This window comes from Phyllobates terribilis, unplaced genomic scaffold, assembly GCF_046119375.1.
Source record: "Phyllobates terribilis strain yellow unplaced genomic scaffold, ASM4611937v1 Scaffold_1__5_contigs__length_1240528914, whole genome shotgun sequence".
Lineage (NCBI taxonomy): Eukaryota > Metazoa > Chordata > Amphibia > Anura > Dendrobatidae > Phyllobates > Phyllobates terribilis.
The window spans coordinates 700,534,002-700,553,817 of NW_027362761.1; the positions used below are offsets into that span (position 1 = coordinate 700,534,002).

General features: G+C 41.1%; 1 protein-coding gene across 1 annotated transcript in view; it reads right to left on the reverse strand.

Moving 5' to 3' along the window:
• Positions 1-1,551: 1,551 nt before the first annotated feature.
• The window catches only part of DIRAS1 (DIRAS family GTPase 1), a 108,624-nt gene continuing 90,359 nt past the window's right edge, over positions 1,552-19,816 (reverse strand). Inside the window, exon 2 of the mRNA XM_073685597.1 lies at positions 1,552-3,358. Within this exon, the coding sequence (XP_073541698.1) occupies positions 2,743-3,339 (597 nt within the window). The 5' untranslated portion in view covers positions 3,340-3,358 and the 3' untranslated portion in view covers positions 1,552-2,742. The remainder of the gene's footprint in view (positions 3,359-19,816) is intronic.

The following is a 19,816-nucleotide window of genomic DNA, read 5'->3' on the forward strand; positions in this document are numbered from 1 at the left end:
TCTCCTCCCTGTAACACTTATCCCTGATTCTGGTGTCTGATGGGAGAAATAGATAATTGCTATATGTAAAAATATCTAGTTACATTATTAGTGAACAACTTGTGCCCAAGGGTACATGTCGTTGGTTCCTTCTTTATGTACATGTGTATCCTTAGTTTCCATCACTATGATTAAGTGTTTCCAATCTCATCAAGATACTTGGTACATATCTCTGTAGACATGTTTCCAGTCTCCATAGACATACATCTGAAGGCGTGGGTTTATATGTGTACAGATACAATGTTGTACATATTTCTAGTTGCTTATACATTTATCCCTAGTTCTTTGTTTTACACTTATTCTTTGTTTGAGTCTATATACTGTTTTTATAGCTGTATAATTCTAAGAATTTGTCTCTCTAGATATGTATAACCAGTCCCTGGTATAGAATAGAATATATTTTAGAATATTAGTGTTTAGTAGCCCTTTTTATGCTCTTGTAGGCTAATATTCAGGAACAAACTTGCTGTTTTCTTACCTGCAGAGTTAAATGGCCCTGTACCCTTCTGTAATGGTCTATCCATTTGAAACACAATCAGATCTGCAGAAAAAGTTTAACCTACTTCATATCTGATGATTTATTGTGCTTTTAAAATTAAGATTTGTGCTCTTTTATTTTTTAGATACTTCAATTCTAATACTGGCAAATGATCAGTGCAGTTGACTTTTACTAATGGACTCACTACTGGCTTTATAGTGTTGCTCCTAACCATTTTAAACACCTTCTTTAGGTTACAGTCAAACACGATTGTGTAATATGGGGTATTGATTATTTTCTAATCACGTAACTTTAACCTCCAAAGCTCCCTCTTGGCATACTAGGTTCTGGGAAAAAGATGAAACTACCATCAGCTCACCGGATGGAGAAATGACTGGAATGAGGGGGTGCGGTGCACAAAGACCTCAGGCTGGTTTCCTGAGCAATAATGCCATGGAGGAGGAAAAAGGAAAATCCAACAACTGCAAGAAAAATTATTCTAGATAATTAAAAAAATATGAAAGAATTAACAATACATATTAGCGCTAATGTCGATGCGATTTGAGCTGTACAAGATATATATATATAAATTCTTTTGTATTTTTTTAATTATCAAAAATAAATATGATATTTTAAATATTTTTTCTTGTGGTTGCTGGATTTTCCTTTTTCATATTAGGTTCTGTGCTATTCTGTTTATTGGATAATCACTGTACATTGTGCTTGAGAACACCTCTATGTGGGCCTAAAATGTATGTTTGTGGGGCAAATCATATAAGATTCACCTACTCTTGTGCCTTTAACACTTTTTGCTCTGTACTAGGTTAATATTACACACAGACAATGAACATTATACATACATTGCTATACTTCTACATCATGGAAAGGTTACAAGAGATGTGTTGTATATATGTATGATGATTGCTAATATACTACTTGACAACCCCTTTCCATAGCATACATTCCTTCAAAGTAATAACTTTATCTATGGATATCCTCTGTTCATTTTTAAATATTTTGATATTTTTAGTGTATATATATATATATATTAAGGGATATGATTTATACAGGGTTATCAATAATATGGACCATTTTTTCTTATGAAGTAATCACAATATCCTGCAGTATTGAATATTCTTAGTATCTCTATGGTACTGTCCCATATTTAAGGTTAATGCCACACATATAATAGATGGTAGGTCTGACAATAGAGAGGTGACCAACTAATTTTGTACATTTCTTTTCCTCTTACTGTGCATACAGTCAACAAGATGTTAAATAATATCATGTATAAAAATACTTTACAATGAAGTTGCACACAAAATACATAACAGTGGTGTCTCAATGGCATTTTCCTTTCTTACAGAGATTAGTAAACCAAATGTTATGGTTTCTTTTCTTTTTCGAATGAGTTGATTTATTAAGAACCAGTACAAAGTAAAAAGTGCCAAATTGTCATCTCGTCCATCTTTCTTTCTAGATAAGTATTTTCCAACATACGTACATATGCATATGTAGAGGTGTGTGAATCGATTTGTGGTCAAGTCTAGAACTCCAAACTCCTATAAATACTAATAAGCAGCTTAACCCACAAATATATCATTTCTTAATCTGTAAAGCCATGGTTTTCGGTTCTTTATTTTCAAATGAACTGTATAATCTTCCGAATACATTCAATAGAAGCATGCAGATTGCTTTTCTATGCCAAGTCTCTTAAGCTGGATTTTAGGCCTTCTCTGTTATCTCAGTACTACATAGGTAAGGTCAAAGGTAACTTAGTATTCTCCGATGTCTTGGTTTGTGCTCCTCAATACATCTTTCTATTGTGCTTTTGGACCAGGACACACTGCTGATACTTTATTTGAGCATCACCCTTTTAGAATTGAGTGAATCGGTATATATAATCAGATGTTGAAGCAGAGTAGATACTTCATAGCTCCATTGTTCTTTCTTTAAAAAAAATAAAATAGAAAAGGGGTATTGTTCTGTCAGATTTTACATTTTTTCAAAAATAAAATGAATGACATTTGATAGTGAAGCAAAACCTGTCGTTGCTGCAAAATGAATGTGCAGTAACAGTTAACAGTTTCCGTATGCCTGAGCAGTCACAGTGTTAAAATGCAGCAAGGGATATCAATCCCTCTCTTCAAAGCAACAACAGAAGTGAAAACTGGTATGACTGTGTATATACATGAATGAAACAGAAGCACCAGCATTTCCATTGCCTACATTACACTGCACTTCCCCTTAATTTTTTCTGCCCTCTTCTGCTTGCTGGACCTTTTGCCATCAATATTTAAACTCATGTTTCTCCTTTTCTCCAAGTTTAGAAGCTCTTGGAAAAGTTCTTTGACATTGTAATTCATCTTGGCTGAGGTCTCCATGAAGGCACATTTCCACTCTTTGGCCAAAGCCTCCACTTCTTTTGTATCCACTTCACGTTGCGTCTCATCACACTTGTTTCCCACCAGCATGACTGGAATACTCTCTATACTTCCTTTAATCTGCAGGATCTGTTGATAGATAGGTTTCAGCTCCTCAATAGACTGTTTGCTGGTGACTGAAAAAACCAGAATGAAAGCATGACCCTTAGAAATAGAGAGTCGCTGCATTGCTGGAAACTGGTGACTTCCAGTTGTATCTGTGATTTGCAGGGTGCAAACACTTTTGTCACAGCTGATGACCTGTCGATATGTGTCCTCGATGGTGGGGATATAAGTGTCTCGAAATGTTCCTTTTACAAAACGTAGAACCAATGAGCTCTTCCCAACACCTCCTGCTCCAAAGACAACTACTCGATAATCATTACTTTGTTCTGGCATCTTTACGGCTTGTTGAGTCCTAGAATAAAAGACAATAAAACACAATCACATTTCATTGCAAAAGGAATGTGTTTTAGACTTGAAAGAATACAGACACAATTACATAATAAATTCAGACAGCTTTTACAAACTACTATATTAGGCAACATTGTCACAGTCTAATAAATATATATAACACCTATAGCTAGTGACACAATAAGCAGGACTACTGCAGTCAACTATACTTAGAGGTAGACCCCCAGTTTTGGCAAATTGATAGTCTTTCAGGTGCAGTCACTGGCATACTCGGAAGTTGTTTGCATTATAGGGCATGCACATATATGGTAAGAGATGGATCTACAAACAGTTTACCCACCTGGTTAATAAAAGTCTTTATTAGTTCAGTTCAGAGAGAAAGGAGGATATTGATCTGCTAAATACTAATTATTTTTTCAACTTGGCCACTGCCATCATTGTGTGGGCGGCACGTGCGAAGTGGGAGCCAGCGTCCTGTGTGCATGCTATTAGTTTATGGCGCTAAATTCTGATGATAGGTTTCCTTTAACCCCTTTACAGACCATGACGTATTAATACGCGTCAGTGCCCTGGGCTTTAAGAGCCTGACCCGTATTAGTACGTCATCGCGATCGCACGCGCACACAGGCTGTGCGGGCGCAATCGCCGCCGGGTGTCAGCTGATTGTCACAGCTGACACCCGGTACTATGTGTAGGGAGCGGTCCCGCACCGCTCCCGGCACATTAACCCCCACAATGCTGCGATCGAAGTCGATCGTAGCATTGCGGAGGCAAGGGGAGGTGATCGCAATACTCACCTCCTCTTCCGGCCTCCAGCGCTGTCTGCCGCGGCTTCCCGGGTGTTGCCATGACGACCCGATGTCGTCATGACAACATCCAGGTGACCAGGCAGCAGGAACATTGTTTGGTCATGCGCAATGCACGACCACACAATGTTCTCACTGTGCAGCGCTGACAGCCTGCATGGCACAGGGATGGTGCTCCATCCCTATGCTGTGCGGGCGATCAGAATAAAAAAAGTTAAAGTCCCAGAGTGGGACAAAGTAAAAAAGTGTAAACTCTCAGAAAGTGAAAAAAAAAAAAAAATTGTAAAAATATTAAAAAAAAAAATAAAAAAAATAATCCACCAAAAATAAAAATATAATGTACCCATCAATAAATATTATTATGAAAAAACAGCAAACAAACAATAAAAGAACACATATTTGGTATCGCCGCGTCCGGAACGACCTGACCTATAAAACTGCCCTACTAGTTAACCCCTTCAGTGAACACGGTAAAAAAATAAAATAAAAAACAAAGCAAAAAACAATGCTTTATCATCATACCGCCAAACAAAAAATGGAATAACACGCGATCAAAAAGACGAATATAAATAAAAATGGTACCATTGAAAACGTCATCTTGTCCTGCAAAAAACAAGCCACCATACAGCTCCATCATCTGAAAAATCAAAAAGTTATAGCTCTCAGAATAAAGCAATGCAAAAAAATATTTTTTTCTATAAAATAGCTTTTATTGTGTAAAAGCGCCAAAACATAGAAAAACAATATAAATGTGGTACCGCTGTAAACGCACTGACCCAAAGAATAAAGCTACCTTATCAATTTTACCACACGCGGAACAGAATAAAAAAAAAAAAAAAAAAAACAATTCCTGAATTGTTGGTTTTTGTTTATTCTGCCTCCCAAAAATCGGAATAGAAAGCGATCAAAAAATGTCACGTGCCTGAAAATGGCGCCAATAAAAACGTCAACTCATCCCGCAAAAAACAAGCTGTCACATGACTCTTTCTGCCAAATTATGGAAAAATTATAGCTCTCAAAATATGGCGATACAAAAACTAGATTTTACAAAAAATGCGTCTTTTAGTGTGTGACAGCTGTCAATCATAAAAACCCGATATGATTCTGGTATCACTGTAATCGCACCGACCCGAAGAATAAAGTCGTCTAATCACTTATACCACACGAGGAACGGCGTAAAAAATAAACTCTCGGGTTAGGGTTGTGCTAGGGTTAGGGTAGGGGTTAGGGTTGGGCTAGGGCTAGGGTTAGGGTTGGGCTAGGGTTAGTGTTGTGCTAGGGTTAGGGCTGGGGTTGGGGTTGGGATTTTTTTCAAAAGTAAGAAAAAAAGATGACGATATGGCGACTAGTGTTGAGCGCAAGTGCTCGCTACTTGAGTTTGCATCGGGTGCTCTGGTATGCATTGAGTATCGTGGGTATTTGAGTGACATGCTCGAGTCTCCGCCCCATATGCTTCGCGGCCAAAAAAACTTTGCGGGGATTGCCTGCCATGCACGAGCGATCCCCACATGTTTTTTTTTGGGTGTCTAATAACCGTGAAACATGCGGGGCAGGGACTCGAGCATGTCACTCGAGCACACGCAGTACATGGTGCATACCTGAGTACCCGATGCAAACTCAAGTAGCGAGCACTTGCGCTCAAGACTAATGACAACTTATTCAATATGATGACCTAATGTTATCAAATTCTGTGTCGTACCTCTGGGTTCAAAATGTTCACTATACCCATTAATAAAATCCTTGCGGGGTATAGTTTCCAAAATGGGGTCACTTGTGGGGGAGCTCCACTGTTTAGGCACATCAGGGGCTCTCCAAACGCGACATGGTGTCCGCTAACAAATTGAATGGAAAATAGGCTCAAATTGTTAGCGGATGCCATGTTGCGTTTGGAGAGCTCCTGTGTGCCTAAACATTGGAGCTCCCCCACAAGGGACCCCATTTTGGAAACTAGACCCCCCAATGCACCTATCAAGATGCATAGTGAGCACTTGGAACCCCCAGGTGCTTCACAAATTGATTCGTAAAAATGAAAAAGTATTTTTTTTCCACTTTTTCATTTTTACGAATCAATTTGTGAAGCACCTGGGGGTTCCAAGTGCTCACTATGCATCTAGATAGGTGCCTTTGGTGGTCTAGTTTCCAAAATGGGGTCACTTGTGGGGGAGCTCCAATGTTTAGGCACACAGGAGCTCTCCAAACGCAACATGGTGTCCGCTAACAAATTGGAACCATGTCGCGTTTGGAGAGCCCCTGTGTGCCTAAACATTGAAGCTCCCCCACAAGTGACCCCATTTTGGAAACTAGACCACCCAAGGCACCTATCTAGATGCATAGTGAGCATTTGGAACCCCCAGGTGCTTCACAAATTGATTCGTAAAAATGAAAAAGTGGAAAAAAAAACACTTTTTCATTTTTACAAATCAATTTGTGAAGCACCTGGGGGCTCCAAGTGCTCACTATGCATCTAGATAGGTGCCTTGGGTGGTCTAGTTTCCAAAATGGGGTCACTTGTGGGGGAGCTCCAATGTTTAGGCACACAGGGGCTCTCCAAACGCGACATTGTTCCAATTTGTTAGCAGACACCATGTTGCATTTGGAGAGCCCCTGTGTGCCTAAACATTGGAGCTCCCCCACAAGTGACCCCATTTTGGAAACTAGACCCCCCAAGGCACCTATCTAGATGCATAGTGAGCACTTGGAACCCCCAGGTGCTTCACAAATTAATCCGTAAAAATAAAAAGTGTTTTTTTTTCCACTTTTTCATTTTTACGAATCAATTTGTGATGCACCTGGGGGTTCCAAGTGCTCACTATGCATCTAGGTAGGTGCCTTGGGGGGTCTAGTTTCCAAAATGGGGTCACTTGTGGGGGAGCTCCAATGTTTAGGCACATCAGGGGCTCTCCAAACGCAACATGGTGTCCGCTAACAATTTGAGCCGATTTTCCATTCAATTTGTTAGCGGACACCATGTTGCATTTGGAGAGCCCCTGTGTGCCTAAACATTGGAGCTCCCCCACAAGTGACCCCATTTTGGAAACTAGACCACCCAAGGCACCTATCTAGATGCATACTGAGCACTTGGAACCCCCAGGTGCTTCACAAATTGATTCGTAAAAATGAAAAAGTGGAAAAAAAAATACTTTTTCATTTTTACAAATCAATTTGTGAAGCACCTAGGGGTTCCAAGTGCTCACTATGCATCTAGATAGGTGCCTTGGGGGGTCTAGTTTCCAAAATGGGGTCACTTGTGGGGGGCTTCCACTGTTTAGGCACATCAGGGGCTCTCCAAACGCAACATGGCGTCCGCTAATTATTCATGCAAATTTTACAATCAAAAAGTCAAATGGCGCTCCTTTTCTTCCAAGCCCTGCCGTGCGCCCAAACAGTGGTTTTTCCCCACATATGGGGTATATGCGGGCCCAGGGTAAATTGCACAACAAATTTTGGGGTCCATTTTTTCTTGTTACCCCTGTGAAAGTAAAAAAAAATTGGGTCTAAAGTAACATTTTTGTGAAAAAAGTTAAATGTTCATTTTTTTCTTCCACATTCCAAAAATTCCTGTGAAGCACCTGAAGGGTTAATAAAGTTCTTGAATGTGGTTTTGAGCACCTTGAGGGGTGCAGTTTTTAGAATGGTGTCACTTTGGGGTATTTTCTGTAATAAAGACCTCTCAAAGTGACTTCAAATGTGATGTGGTCCCTAAAAAAATGGTTTTGTTAATTTTGTTGGAAAAATGAGAAATCGCTGGTCAACTTTTAACCCTTATAGCTCCCTAACAAAAAAAAGTTTGGTTCCAAAATTGTGCTGATGTAAAGTACACATGTGGGAAATGTTATTTATTAACTATTTTGTGTGACATATCTCTCTGATTTAGGGGCATAAAAATTCAAATTTTGAAAATTGCAACATTTTCGCTAAATTTCCGTTTTTTTCACAAATAAATGCAAGTGATATCGAAGAAATTTTACCACAATCATGAAGTACAATATGTCACGAAAAAACAATCTCAGAATCAGGGGGATCCGTTGAAGCGTTCCAGAGTAATTACCTCATAAAGTGACAGTGGTCAGAATTGTAAAAATTGGCCTGGTCATTAACGTGCAAACCACCCTCGGGGGTAAAGGGGTTAATGGGAATCTTTCAGAAGGTTTTTGTTATATAATCTGAGAACAGCATGATGGGCTGAGACCCTGATTCAACTGATGTGTTACTTAATATGCTGTGTGTGGCTGTTTCAATAAAATCAGAGTTTTATCAGCAGGAGATTATCACTAGAAGGCTAGGTGTCTTATGTCTCCAAGTCAACTGCTATGTATAACCCTACCCTCAACACTGATTAACAGGTTTGTGTCAATGCACAGTGTACACAGAAAGCTGCCAATCAGTGGTGTGGGCTGGGTAATACAAGGCTCAGCATTGTGAGCACTGCATTGTATCAAAATGACAGCATGCAGACTAGAAAGTAACATATCGCTAGAATCAAGGTCTCAGCCCGGACATTAGGATGCTCTCAGATTACATAGCAAAAAACAGCGGACCGATTGCCTTTAATAATCTTCTGAAAGCAACATCAAATCAATGTCTAGAATACTTTTTGAGATTTTAAAGAGTGACAAAAGAGAGAGCAAGATTATGGTGATACATGAATTCATTGAAAAATCAATTTTTCAACACGTTTTATAGCCTATGTACACATTAAAAAACTATTTTTTTTTGTCCAATGTACAGATAATGAAAAATTATTTTCAGGCTCGATATCTCACTATTCACTACTGCTTCGAACGTGAGACTACCATCATTTATTTTATTTTTTTAAAACATAATTTTTATTAGAATAAACAATTCAGTATATGTAAGATAATAATCAAATGCTCATATGCCCGTACGCAGACTGGGCAAACTTTGGTATCATTTATCGATTTAACTGATAATACAAGTAAGACGAGATTAAAACCAACAATAAATATATTATTAACTAGCGGTCAAGTATAAGATATAAGTTTATTCCGACCAATCCTCAGACGTTTTCCCTTCCAGATAAAATGGCTGAATGCCCTGTTGAGTAAGGTCACGTCGGAATGTTTCAAGGGCAGTGGTAAGGTTTGTAACATAAGCTTGGCCATGCTAACCATTTTCACCTTTGCCCTGCCTATAAATGATGGGGGCAAATCCTGCCATGCCTTTAGTTGATTGATGATTTTTTTAATAAGGGGGGATTAATTTAGGGTGTATAATGAAGAAGGTGAACGGCCTATTTTGATTCCTAGATAAGTAATATATGAGGTTGCTAAGGTTATACTTCTCAAAGAACCTTTGGGGAAAAGTTTAATTCCTTTCTCGGTTAAAGGAAGTATTTCACATTTTTAACATTTATTTTAAAGCCGGAGTAGATGCCTAAATTCTTGACCAAGTCAAGTACAATAGGAAGCTAGTGTATGGGGTCCGGCATAAATAAAATAACGTCTTCTGCAAAAAAAAAAATCCGCCTGGACTGATTTCCTTGTAAACTGGATACCTGGGAAGGTGTTTGGATCTGACAATATGCGGACTAAGGGTTCCAAAGCTATGCTGAAGAGAAGGGGGAACAGTGGACACCCCTGTCTAGTTCCTTTCTCAAGGAAGGAAAAGGGATAAATAACCTGGGGTGTATACCTCAGCTCTTGAACAGAGTATAGAATACGTATGTAGTTGAAGAAAGGGCATGTTAACAAAAATATCATTAAGACCTTGTATAGCCAATCCCAGTTGATGTTGTCAAAGGCTTTTTCCACATCTAGTGATATAATCACTGGGGAATTTTTAATTTGGGTAAGGAGTGGATTTTATCAAGTATAAATAGCACTTTTCTGATATTCAGAGTAGCCGAGTGGCCTTTAATGAAACCTGCTTGAGCAGGAGATATGAGGTGCGGTAAAACGGAGGCTAATCTGTCAGCCATTATTTTGGATATTATTTTAATATCTGGTTTTAATAACAGCTTAATGTAGGCCATGTTTGCGGAGGGGAAAATGGGTTCGCCATGGGATATTTTGTTGACGACTAATTCCAGTATCGGGGAAATCTCCATCACCAAGGATTTAAAAAATTCATTTGTGTAACCGTTCGGCCCAGGGGCTTTATTCCGTTTCAGTTTTTTAATTGTATTGCTGATCTCTTCGAGAAATATAAGTTTTACATCCTAAAAAAATGGAACATTGCTCAAATATCAGTTAAATTACATATTTATTGAACAAAAAAATGAAGATACAGATATATCACACAAAAAGATAATGGGGAATACACAATTAAAACAGGCTGGATGAGAAGTATAATTCTACATTCTACATATAGGTAATATAATATATTATTATAGGTCGGGACTTTTGTTTATTTTGGGATCTGTGGGGGAAGGGTTCTAGGTTTGCTGGCTTGGATATGGAACCAGTTAACCCTAATGAGGTATCGCCACACCCAGAGTCAGACAGATTACCCTTTTGTGTCCTTGTGGGGGATGAGTGTCCCCTGAGTCTGACATTCCGGAGTTAGGGGTGACCAGCGAGAATTTGGGGTCTGCCAAACATAGGAACTTAACTCTGATGGAAGCTTTTAATAATGTCACCGTCATAAATGGGGTTGCACAGGAGACGTGGGCTGGCACAGGAGCCGTGGGCTGACACAAGGTTTCCCTATTATATGATGAGTGGGGAGTTGTTGTATCGGGTCAAGAAAGTGAGGGAGGAGCTGGTGGAGCAGTTAATAGTGCTGAGCCCCTATAGATGGAAGGTGTTGGACATGGCCCATTCACATATCTTGGGGGGACATCTGGGTGTGGAAAAAACACAGGAATGGATCGTGCAGAGGTTCTATTGGCCCGGGTGTCACCGGGAAATATTAAAGCATTGCAGGTCCTGCCCTACATGTCAGTTAACCACCCCCACCTTTCTAAGTCCTCTCGTGCCCTTGCCCATTATTGAAGTGCCGTTCGAGAGCATTGCTAGGGACTTGGTTGGTCCCCTGGTTAAATCTGCTTGTGGGCATCAATACATATTGGTCATCCTGGACCATGCCACATGCTTTCCTGAAGCAATTCCCCTGAGAAACTCCTCCGCAAATAGTATAGCCTGCGAATTGGTCCACGTTTTTTCCTGGCAGGTTTACCAAAGGAGAACCTGACCGACCAAGGAACACCTTTTATAAGTAAGGTGATGAGGGAGTTATGCAAGGTCCTGCAAATCTCCCAGCTGAGGACTTCAGTGAACCATCCTCAGACAGATGGCCTTTTGGAAAGGTTTAATAAAATGCTGAAGAGTATGCTGAGGAAGGCCAAAGAAAAGGATGGTAGAGACAGGGACTGTCTCTTACCTTACAGTCATATGAAAAAGTTTGGGCACCCCTATTAATCTTAAGCTTAATGTTTTATAAAAAATTGGTGTTTTTGCAACAGCTATTTCAGTTTGATATATGTAATAACTGTTGGACACAGTAATGTTTCTGCCTTGAAATGAGGTTTATTGTACTAACAGAAAATGTGCAATCTGCATTCAAACAAAATTTGACAGGTGCATAAGTATGGGCACCCTTATCAGTTTCTTGTTTTAAATACTACTACCTACTTTTTACTGACTTACTAAAGCACTTTTTTTGGTTTTATAACCTCATTGAGCTTTGAACTTCATAGCCAGGTGTATGCAATCATGAGAAAAGCTACTTAAAGTGACCATTTGCAAGTTGTTCTCCTGTTTGAATCTCCTCTGAAGAGTGGCATCATGGGCTCCTCCAAACAACTGTCAAATGATCTGAAAACAAAGATTATTCAACATAGTTGTTCAGGGGAAGGATACAAAAAGCTGTCTCAGAGATTTAACCTGTCAGTTTCCACTGTGAGGAACATAGTAAGGAAATGGAAGAACACAGGGACAGTTCTTGTTAAGGCCAGAAGTGGCAGGCCAAGAAAAACATCAGAAAGGCAGAGAAGAAGAATGGTGAGATCAGTCAAGGACAATCCTCAGACCACCTCCAGAGACCTGCAGCATCATCTTGCTGCAGATGGTGTCACTGTGCATCGTTCAACTATACAACGCACTTTGCACAAGGAGAAGCTGTATGGGAGAGTGATGCGAAAGAAGCCGTTTCTGCAAGCACGCCACAAACAGAGTCGGCTGAGGTATGCAAAAGCACATTTGGAGAAGCCAATTTCTTTTTGGAAGAAGGTCCTGTGGACTGATGAAACCAAGATTGAGTTGTTTGGTCATACAAAAAGGTGTTATGCATGGCGGCAAAAAAACACAGCATTCCAAGAAAAACACTTGCTACCCACAGTAAAATTTGGTGGAGGTTCCATCATGCTTTGGGGCTGTGTGGCCAATGCCGGCACTGGGAATCTTGTTAAAGTTGAGGGACGCATGGATTCCACTCAGTATCAGCAGATTCTTGACAATAATGTTCAAGAATCAGTGATAAAGTTGAAGTTACGCAGGGGATGGATCTTTCAGCAAGACAATGATCCAAAACACCGCTCCAAATCTACTCAGGCATTCATGCAGAGGAACAATTACAATGTTCTGGAATGGCCATCCCAGTCCCCAGACCTGAATATCATTGAACATCTGTGGGATCATTTGAAGAGGGCTGTCCATGCTCGGCGACCATCAAACTTAACTGGAATTGTTTTGTAAAGAGGAATGGTCAAAAATACCTTCATCCAGGATCCAGGAACTCATTAAAAGCTACAGGAAGAAACTAGAGGCTGTTATTTTTGCAAAAGGAGGATCTACTAAATATTAATGTCACTTTTCTGGTGAGGTGCCCATACTTATGCACCTGTCAAGTTTTGTTTGAAAGCAGATTGCACATTTTCTGTTAGTACAATAAACCTCATTTCAAGGCAGAAACATTACTGTGTCCAACAGTTATTACATATATCAAACTGAAATAGCTGTTGCAAAAACACCAATTTTTATAAAATATTAAGCTTAAAATTAATAGGGGTGCCCAAACTTTTTCATATGACTGTATCTGTTGTTCTCCATTCATGATGGTTCCACAGGCCCCTACGGGGTTCTCGCCATTCGAACTTCTGTATGGCCGACATCCGCGTGGTCTCCTTGATATAGCCAAGGAAACCTGGGAAGCCGAAGTCACGCCCCAAAGAAGCGTCATCGAGCACGTGGCACTGATGCAGCAGAGGATTGCGAAGGTGATGCCCATAGTAAAAGGACATCTCCTCCAGGCACAAGAGGCTCAGGCCAAGGTCTACAACCGATCATCCAGAGTGAGGACGTTCAATCTGGGAGATCGAGTCCTGGTGCTAATACCTACCGTGGACAGCAAATACTTGCCCAAATGGCAAGGGCCGTATGAGGTGGTGGAGAAGCTTGGTGATGTTAACTATAAGATTCATGAACAGGAAGATGGAAGCCATATCAGATCTACCATGTCAACCTCATCAAGCCATGGCAAGACAGAGAGCCGGCTGAAACTCTGTGCTTGCTGGGCAAGCCAGAAGATGAGGTTGGAGGTGTAGCCATAGCGGAGACTCTGTCGAAGGCCCAAAAAACGCAGTGCCGGGAGTTGCTCCAGAAGAACCGGGACCTGTTCTCAGAGTTGCCGGGGTGTACAAAGGTCGTAGAACACAAAGTTCTGACGGAGCCACATTTGCGGGTAAACTTGAAGCCCTATCGAATTCCGGGGGCCCGACGAGAAGTGATCTCCAAGGAGGTGGAGTGTATGTTGAAACTCGGGGTTATTGAGGAATCCAAGGGCGGTTGGTCGAGCCCGATTGTCCTGGTCACACAGCCTGATGGCGAATGGAGGTTCTGCAACGACTATCGGAAGTTGAATGAGGTCTCCAAGTTCGACGCATATCCCATGCCACGCGTCGATGAGCTGATCGAGAAACTTGGGCCAGCAAGGTACATAATCACCTTGGATTTGAAGAAGGGATATTGGCAGATCCCCTTGGCACGGAAAGCCAAGGAGAAGACTGCGTTTTCTACACCGGACGGATGCTTCCAGTATGTCCGGATGCCGTTTGGACTGCAGGGGGCCCCTGCAACCTTCCAAAGAGCTATGGATCGAATCCTTGAACCCCCATAAGGAATACGCCGCAGCAAATCTGGATGATATTGTTATCTTCAGCCCGGACTGGGAGAGTCATCTGGAAAAGGTCCAGGCGGTGTTTGATGCTTTAAGGAAGGCGGTGTTTTCAATAAACCCAAAGAAATGTGCCATGGGGAAAGAAGAAGCCAAATACCTGGGATATGTAGTGGGTAGAGGCGAGATCAAACCCCAAATCAGTAAAGTGGAGGCAATCCAAACCTGGCAGAGACCGATGTCAAAAAAACAAGTTAGAGCCTTCCTGGTGATCGTGGGATACTACAGGAGGTTCATCCTAAACTTCACCATGATGGTCGAACCCCTGACTGACCTCCTTAAGGGGATGAAATCGGCAATGGTCTGAAGAGGCAGAGACGGCATTTCAAAAAATGAAAGGGGCACTGTGTAAGCAACTGGTTCTGGTTGCCCCTGACTTTAAGAAAGAGTTTATACTCCAAACGGATGACTCAGATGTCGGTTTAGGAGCAGTCCTTTCCCAGGAGATACATGGGGTGGAGCATCTTGTTTTCTACCTGAGTAGGAAGCTGTCATCATGTGAGACGAATTATTCGGTCATAGAGGAGTACTTGGCCATAAAGTGGGCAGTGAGCACATAACGGTACTATCTTGTAGGATGTAAGTTTAGATTGGTATCCGACCATGCCTCACCTCTGGCTGTGGTTAACAGCCTATAAAATGGAGGCTGTTGTTCGGCACATGGTCTGTGTGTCTGGAGGGAGGAGGCCTCCTGTGTGTGGTTGTCTCCAGACAGAGCCGTGTACTGGATGCCTGCCAGCTTGTGTGACCACAGCGCTGGCTAACCAGAGACTCTGCTCAAAGGACTGTTTTTTGCCTGCACTAAAAGCTGTTTGTTTGCATTTTGCTTTGACTGGTTTATGAAGCAAATAAACAGTTATGGACATTTAAAGGAACATGCATCCTGTTTGCCTTCCAACGCACCCAAGTGAGTACAATCCCTACAGTATAATATCAGACTTGCCTATACAGCCAGTCCTAAGTCAATCAACTTTCTTGATCAGTCCATACAGGTGTAGGAATCAGGTTATCTTCAAATGGTTAATACAGGTGTACGAATCAGGTTATCTTCAAATGGATATGCATAGAAAAGAGACAGCTGCCAATACTCTCCTTCATTCATCATCGCACCCCGCACACGTAATAAAAAACATATCAACTGGACAGTTTCTGCGAGCTCGCAGGATTTGCTCAGAGGATTATAAGTATGGCCATCATAAGTACTAAACTTAAAAGAATACCCCGCCACTTCTGGCTGGTACATGGGTCTGATGAGACATTACTACAAATACGTGGCATTGACCGAATAATACCGGGTCCAAGAGAAGGCAATTGGAAACAGCAGTTAGCTCAGAAAGAAGTGGAATGGATATTTAAATTAGAGACAGAGACTCCCCTTGGTCTTAATGAGCATACATCATTTGTACCTTTCATTTAGAAAATACTGGATGCCCCCGTTGGGTGTCTCTCTCTGAGCCTTTCTTGCAGCATGTAATGCTATGTGTTTTAGTTCTTGGGTTTTAATTTTATATTTTATTTATTCTAGATAACTGGACACATTGTGATTTCTGTATACATCTATGACATCTATATCGGAGCTTGACTGGATGCGGGCACATCGGATCAACTGCTCTCATATGCTACCAGAATAAAACTTCTTTTTGAGTCTTTTTATTAGACATGTATATCTATTTGGACTTATATATATTTAGGGTGGATACACCTTTTAGAGCAGATATGTATGTACAGTACAGACCAAAAGTTTGGACACACCTTCTCATTTAAAGATTTTTCTGTATTTTCATGACTATGAAAATTGAACATTCACACTGAAGGCATCAAAACTATGAATTAACACATGTGGAATTATATACTTAACAAAACAGTGTGAAACAACTGAAAATATGTATTATATTCTAGGTTTTTCAAAGTAGCCACCTTTTGCTTTGATGACTGCTTTGCACACTCTTGGCATTCTCTTGATGAGCTGCTAAGTAAAGAAAAAGGAGTGGTCATCATTACTTAAAGAAATGAAGGTCAGTCAGTCCGAAAAATTGGGAAATCTTTGAAAGTGTCCCCAAGTGCAGTTGCAAAAACCATCAAGCGCTACAAAGAAACTGGCTCACATGAGGACCGCCCCAGGAAAGGAAGACCAAGAGTCACCTCTGCTTCTGAGGATAAGTTTATCCGTGTTACCAGCCTCAGAAATCGCAGGTTAACAGCAGCTCAGATTAGAGACCAGGTCAATGCCACACAGAGTTCTAGCAGCAGACACATCTCTACAACAACTGTTAAGAGGAGACTTTGTGCAGCAGGCCTTCATGGCAAAATAGCTGCTAGGAAACCACTGCTAAGGACAAGCAACAAGCAGAAGAGACTTGTTTGGGTTAAAGAACACAAGGAATGGACATTAGACCAGTGGAACTCTGTGCTTTGGTCTGATGAGTCCAAATTTGAGATCTTTGGTTCCAACCACCGTGTCTTTGTGCGACGCAGAAAAGGTGAACGGATGGACTCTACATGCCCAGTTCCCACCGTGAATCATGGAGGAGGAGGTGTGATGGTGTGGGGGGCTTTGCTGGTGACACTGTTGGGGATTTATTCAAAATTAAAGGCATACTGAACCAGCATGGCTACCACAGCATCTTGCAGCGGCATGCTATTCCATCCGGTTTGCGTTTAGTTGGACCATCATTTATTTTTCAACAGGACAATGACCCCAAACACACCTCCAGGCTGTGTAAGGGCTATTTGAACAAGAAGGAGAGTGATGGGGTGCTACGCCAGATGACCTGGCCTCCACAGTCACCAGACCTGAACCCAATCGAGATGGTTTGGGGTGAGCTGGACCGCAGAGTGAAGGCAAAAGGGCCAACAAGTGCTAAGCATCTCTGGGAACTCCTTCAAGATTGTTGGAAGACCATTTCCGGTGACTACCTCTTGAAGCTCATCAAGAGAATGCCAAGAGTGTGCAAAGCAGTCATCAAAGCAAAAGGTGGCTACTTTGAAGAACCGAGAATATAAGACATATTTTCAGTTGTTTCAGTTTTTTGTAAAGTATATAATTTCACATGTGTTAATTCATAGTTTTGATGTCTTCAGTGTGAATGTACAATTTTCATAGTCATGAAAATACAGAAAAATCTTTAAATGAGGTGTGTCCAAACTTTTGGTCTGTACTGTATATTTAAATGTTTATGCATTTTGAAAAATTATTGGTTTTCATGATTGGTCTAAAACATAGAGTTTCCACGTACTGATAATTGGGATGATGGTCATGTGACCGCATATCCCAATATGATCTCACATATCAAATGTAGATAGAGGCTTTTTAGTTTTATACTTCTATTTATACCTTTTTGTATTTTTATGTGATCTATTTTATAATTTCCTTTCTCCATATACTCATGTGCAGCAGTATATACAGTGGGTACGAAAAGTATTCAAACCCCTTTAAATTTTTTCACTCTTTGTTTCATTGCAGCCATTTGGTCAATTCTAAAAAGTTCATTTTTTTTCTCATTAAAGTACACTCTGCACCCCATCTTGACTGAAAAAAACAAATGTAGAAATGTTTGCAAATTTATTAAGAAAGAAAAACTGAAATATCACATGGTCATAAGTATTCAGACCCTTTGCTCAGTATTGAGTAGAAGCACCCTTTTGAGCTAGTACAGCCATGAGTCCTCTTGGGAATGATGCAACAAGTTTTTCACACCTGGATTTGGGGATCCTCTGCCAATTTTCCTTGCAGATCCTCTCCAGTTCCGTCAGGTTAGATGGTGAACATTGGTGGACAGCCATTTTCAGGTCTCTCCAGAGGCTCAATTGGGTTTAGGTCAGGGCTATGGCTGGGCCATTCAAGAATGGTCACAGAGTTGTTCTGAAGCCTCTCTTTGTTATTTTAGCTGTGTGCTTAGGGTCATTGTCTTGTTGGAAGGTGAAGTTTTGGCCAAGTCTGAGGGCCAGAGTATTCTGGAAGAGGTTTTCATCCAGGGTATCTCTGTACTTGGCTGCATTCATGTTTCCTTCAATTGCAACCAGTCGTCCTGTCCCTGCAGCTGAAATACACCCCCATGGCATGATGCTGCCATCACCATGTTTCACTGCTGGGATTGTATTGGACAGGTGATGAGCAGTGCCTGGTTTTCTCCACACATACCGCTTAGAATTATCACCAAAAATTCTATCTTCGTCTCATCAGAGCAGAGAATCTTATTTCTCATAGTCTGGGAGTTCTTCATGTGTTTTTGAGCAAACTCTATGCGGGCTTTCATATGTCTTGCACTGAGGAGAGGCTTCTGTCGGGCCACTCTGCCATAAAGGCCCAACTGGTAGAGGGCTGCAGTGATAGTTGACTTTGTGGAACTTCCTCCCATCTTCCTACTGCATCGCTGGAGCTCAGCCACAGTGATCTTGGGGTTCTTCTATACCTCTCTCACCAAGGCTCTTCTCCCACAATTGCTCAGTTAGGCTGGACGGCCAGGTCTAGGAAGACTTCTGGTGGTCCCAAACTGCTTCCATTTAAGGATTATGGAGACCACTGTGCTCTTAGGAACCTTGAGTACTGCAGAAATTCTTTTATAACCTTGGCCAGATCTGTGCCTTGCCACAATTCTGTCTCTGAGCAACTTGGGCAGTTCCTTTGAGCTCATGATTCTCATTTGGTCTGACATGCACTGTGAGCTGTGAGGCCTTATATAAACAGGTGTGTGCCTTTCCAAATCAAGTCCTATCAGTTTAATTAAACACAGCTGGACTCCAATGAAGGAGTAGAACCATCTCAAGGAGGATAACAAGGAAATGGACAGAATGTGACTTAAATATGAGTGTCTGAGCAAAGGGTCTGAATACTTATGACCATATGATATTTCAGCTTTCCTTTTTTAATAAATTTGCAAAAATGTCTACATTTCTGTTTTTTTCAGTCAAGAAGGGGTGCAGAGTGCACATTAATGAGAAAAAAATGAACTTTTTAGAATTTACCAAATGGCTGCAATGAAACAGAGTGAAAAATTTAAAGGAGTCTGAAAACTTTCCGTACCCACTGTAATTGCTGTCTATAATAAGCTCTTCTGTTGATACACGCATGTGCCCTGGTCCTTTGTGCGCTATGAGAGTGATGTAGGGTAATTTGATCGGCACGTCGGGTGACTGTGCGTACATCTATATGATCACTTATGAGCAGGTCAGATGACTGAGTGACGCTATGATCAGGTGACCATCATATGTGAGCAAGGGCTCGAATACGCATGCGCGGTTTTACAAAATGCTTTATATGCACACACACGGCTCTATAGGATCTAAGTGCACACGTGTCAATGTATATGCTTCTCTTCTCAGGAAAATTCCTCCTAATACCCATGTGTCAGCGTGTATAACATGTACACATAGCAGGGGTTGTTTTTGCAGCTATTTTTGACACTGGGGTTATTTAGAGCGATGAGATGAAAGTCAATAGACTAGGCTCTCATCGGTGTAAATGGGTCTGGAAGAAGCTAGGGAAAAAGGGGCTAACGGATCAAGACACTGAAGGAATTGTCAAG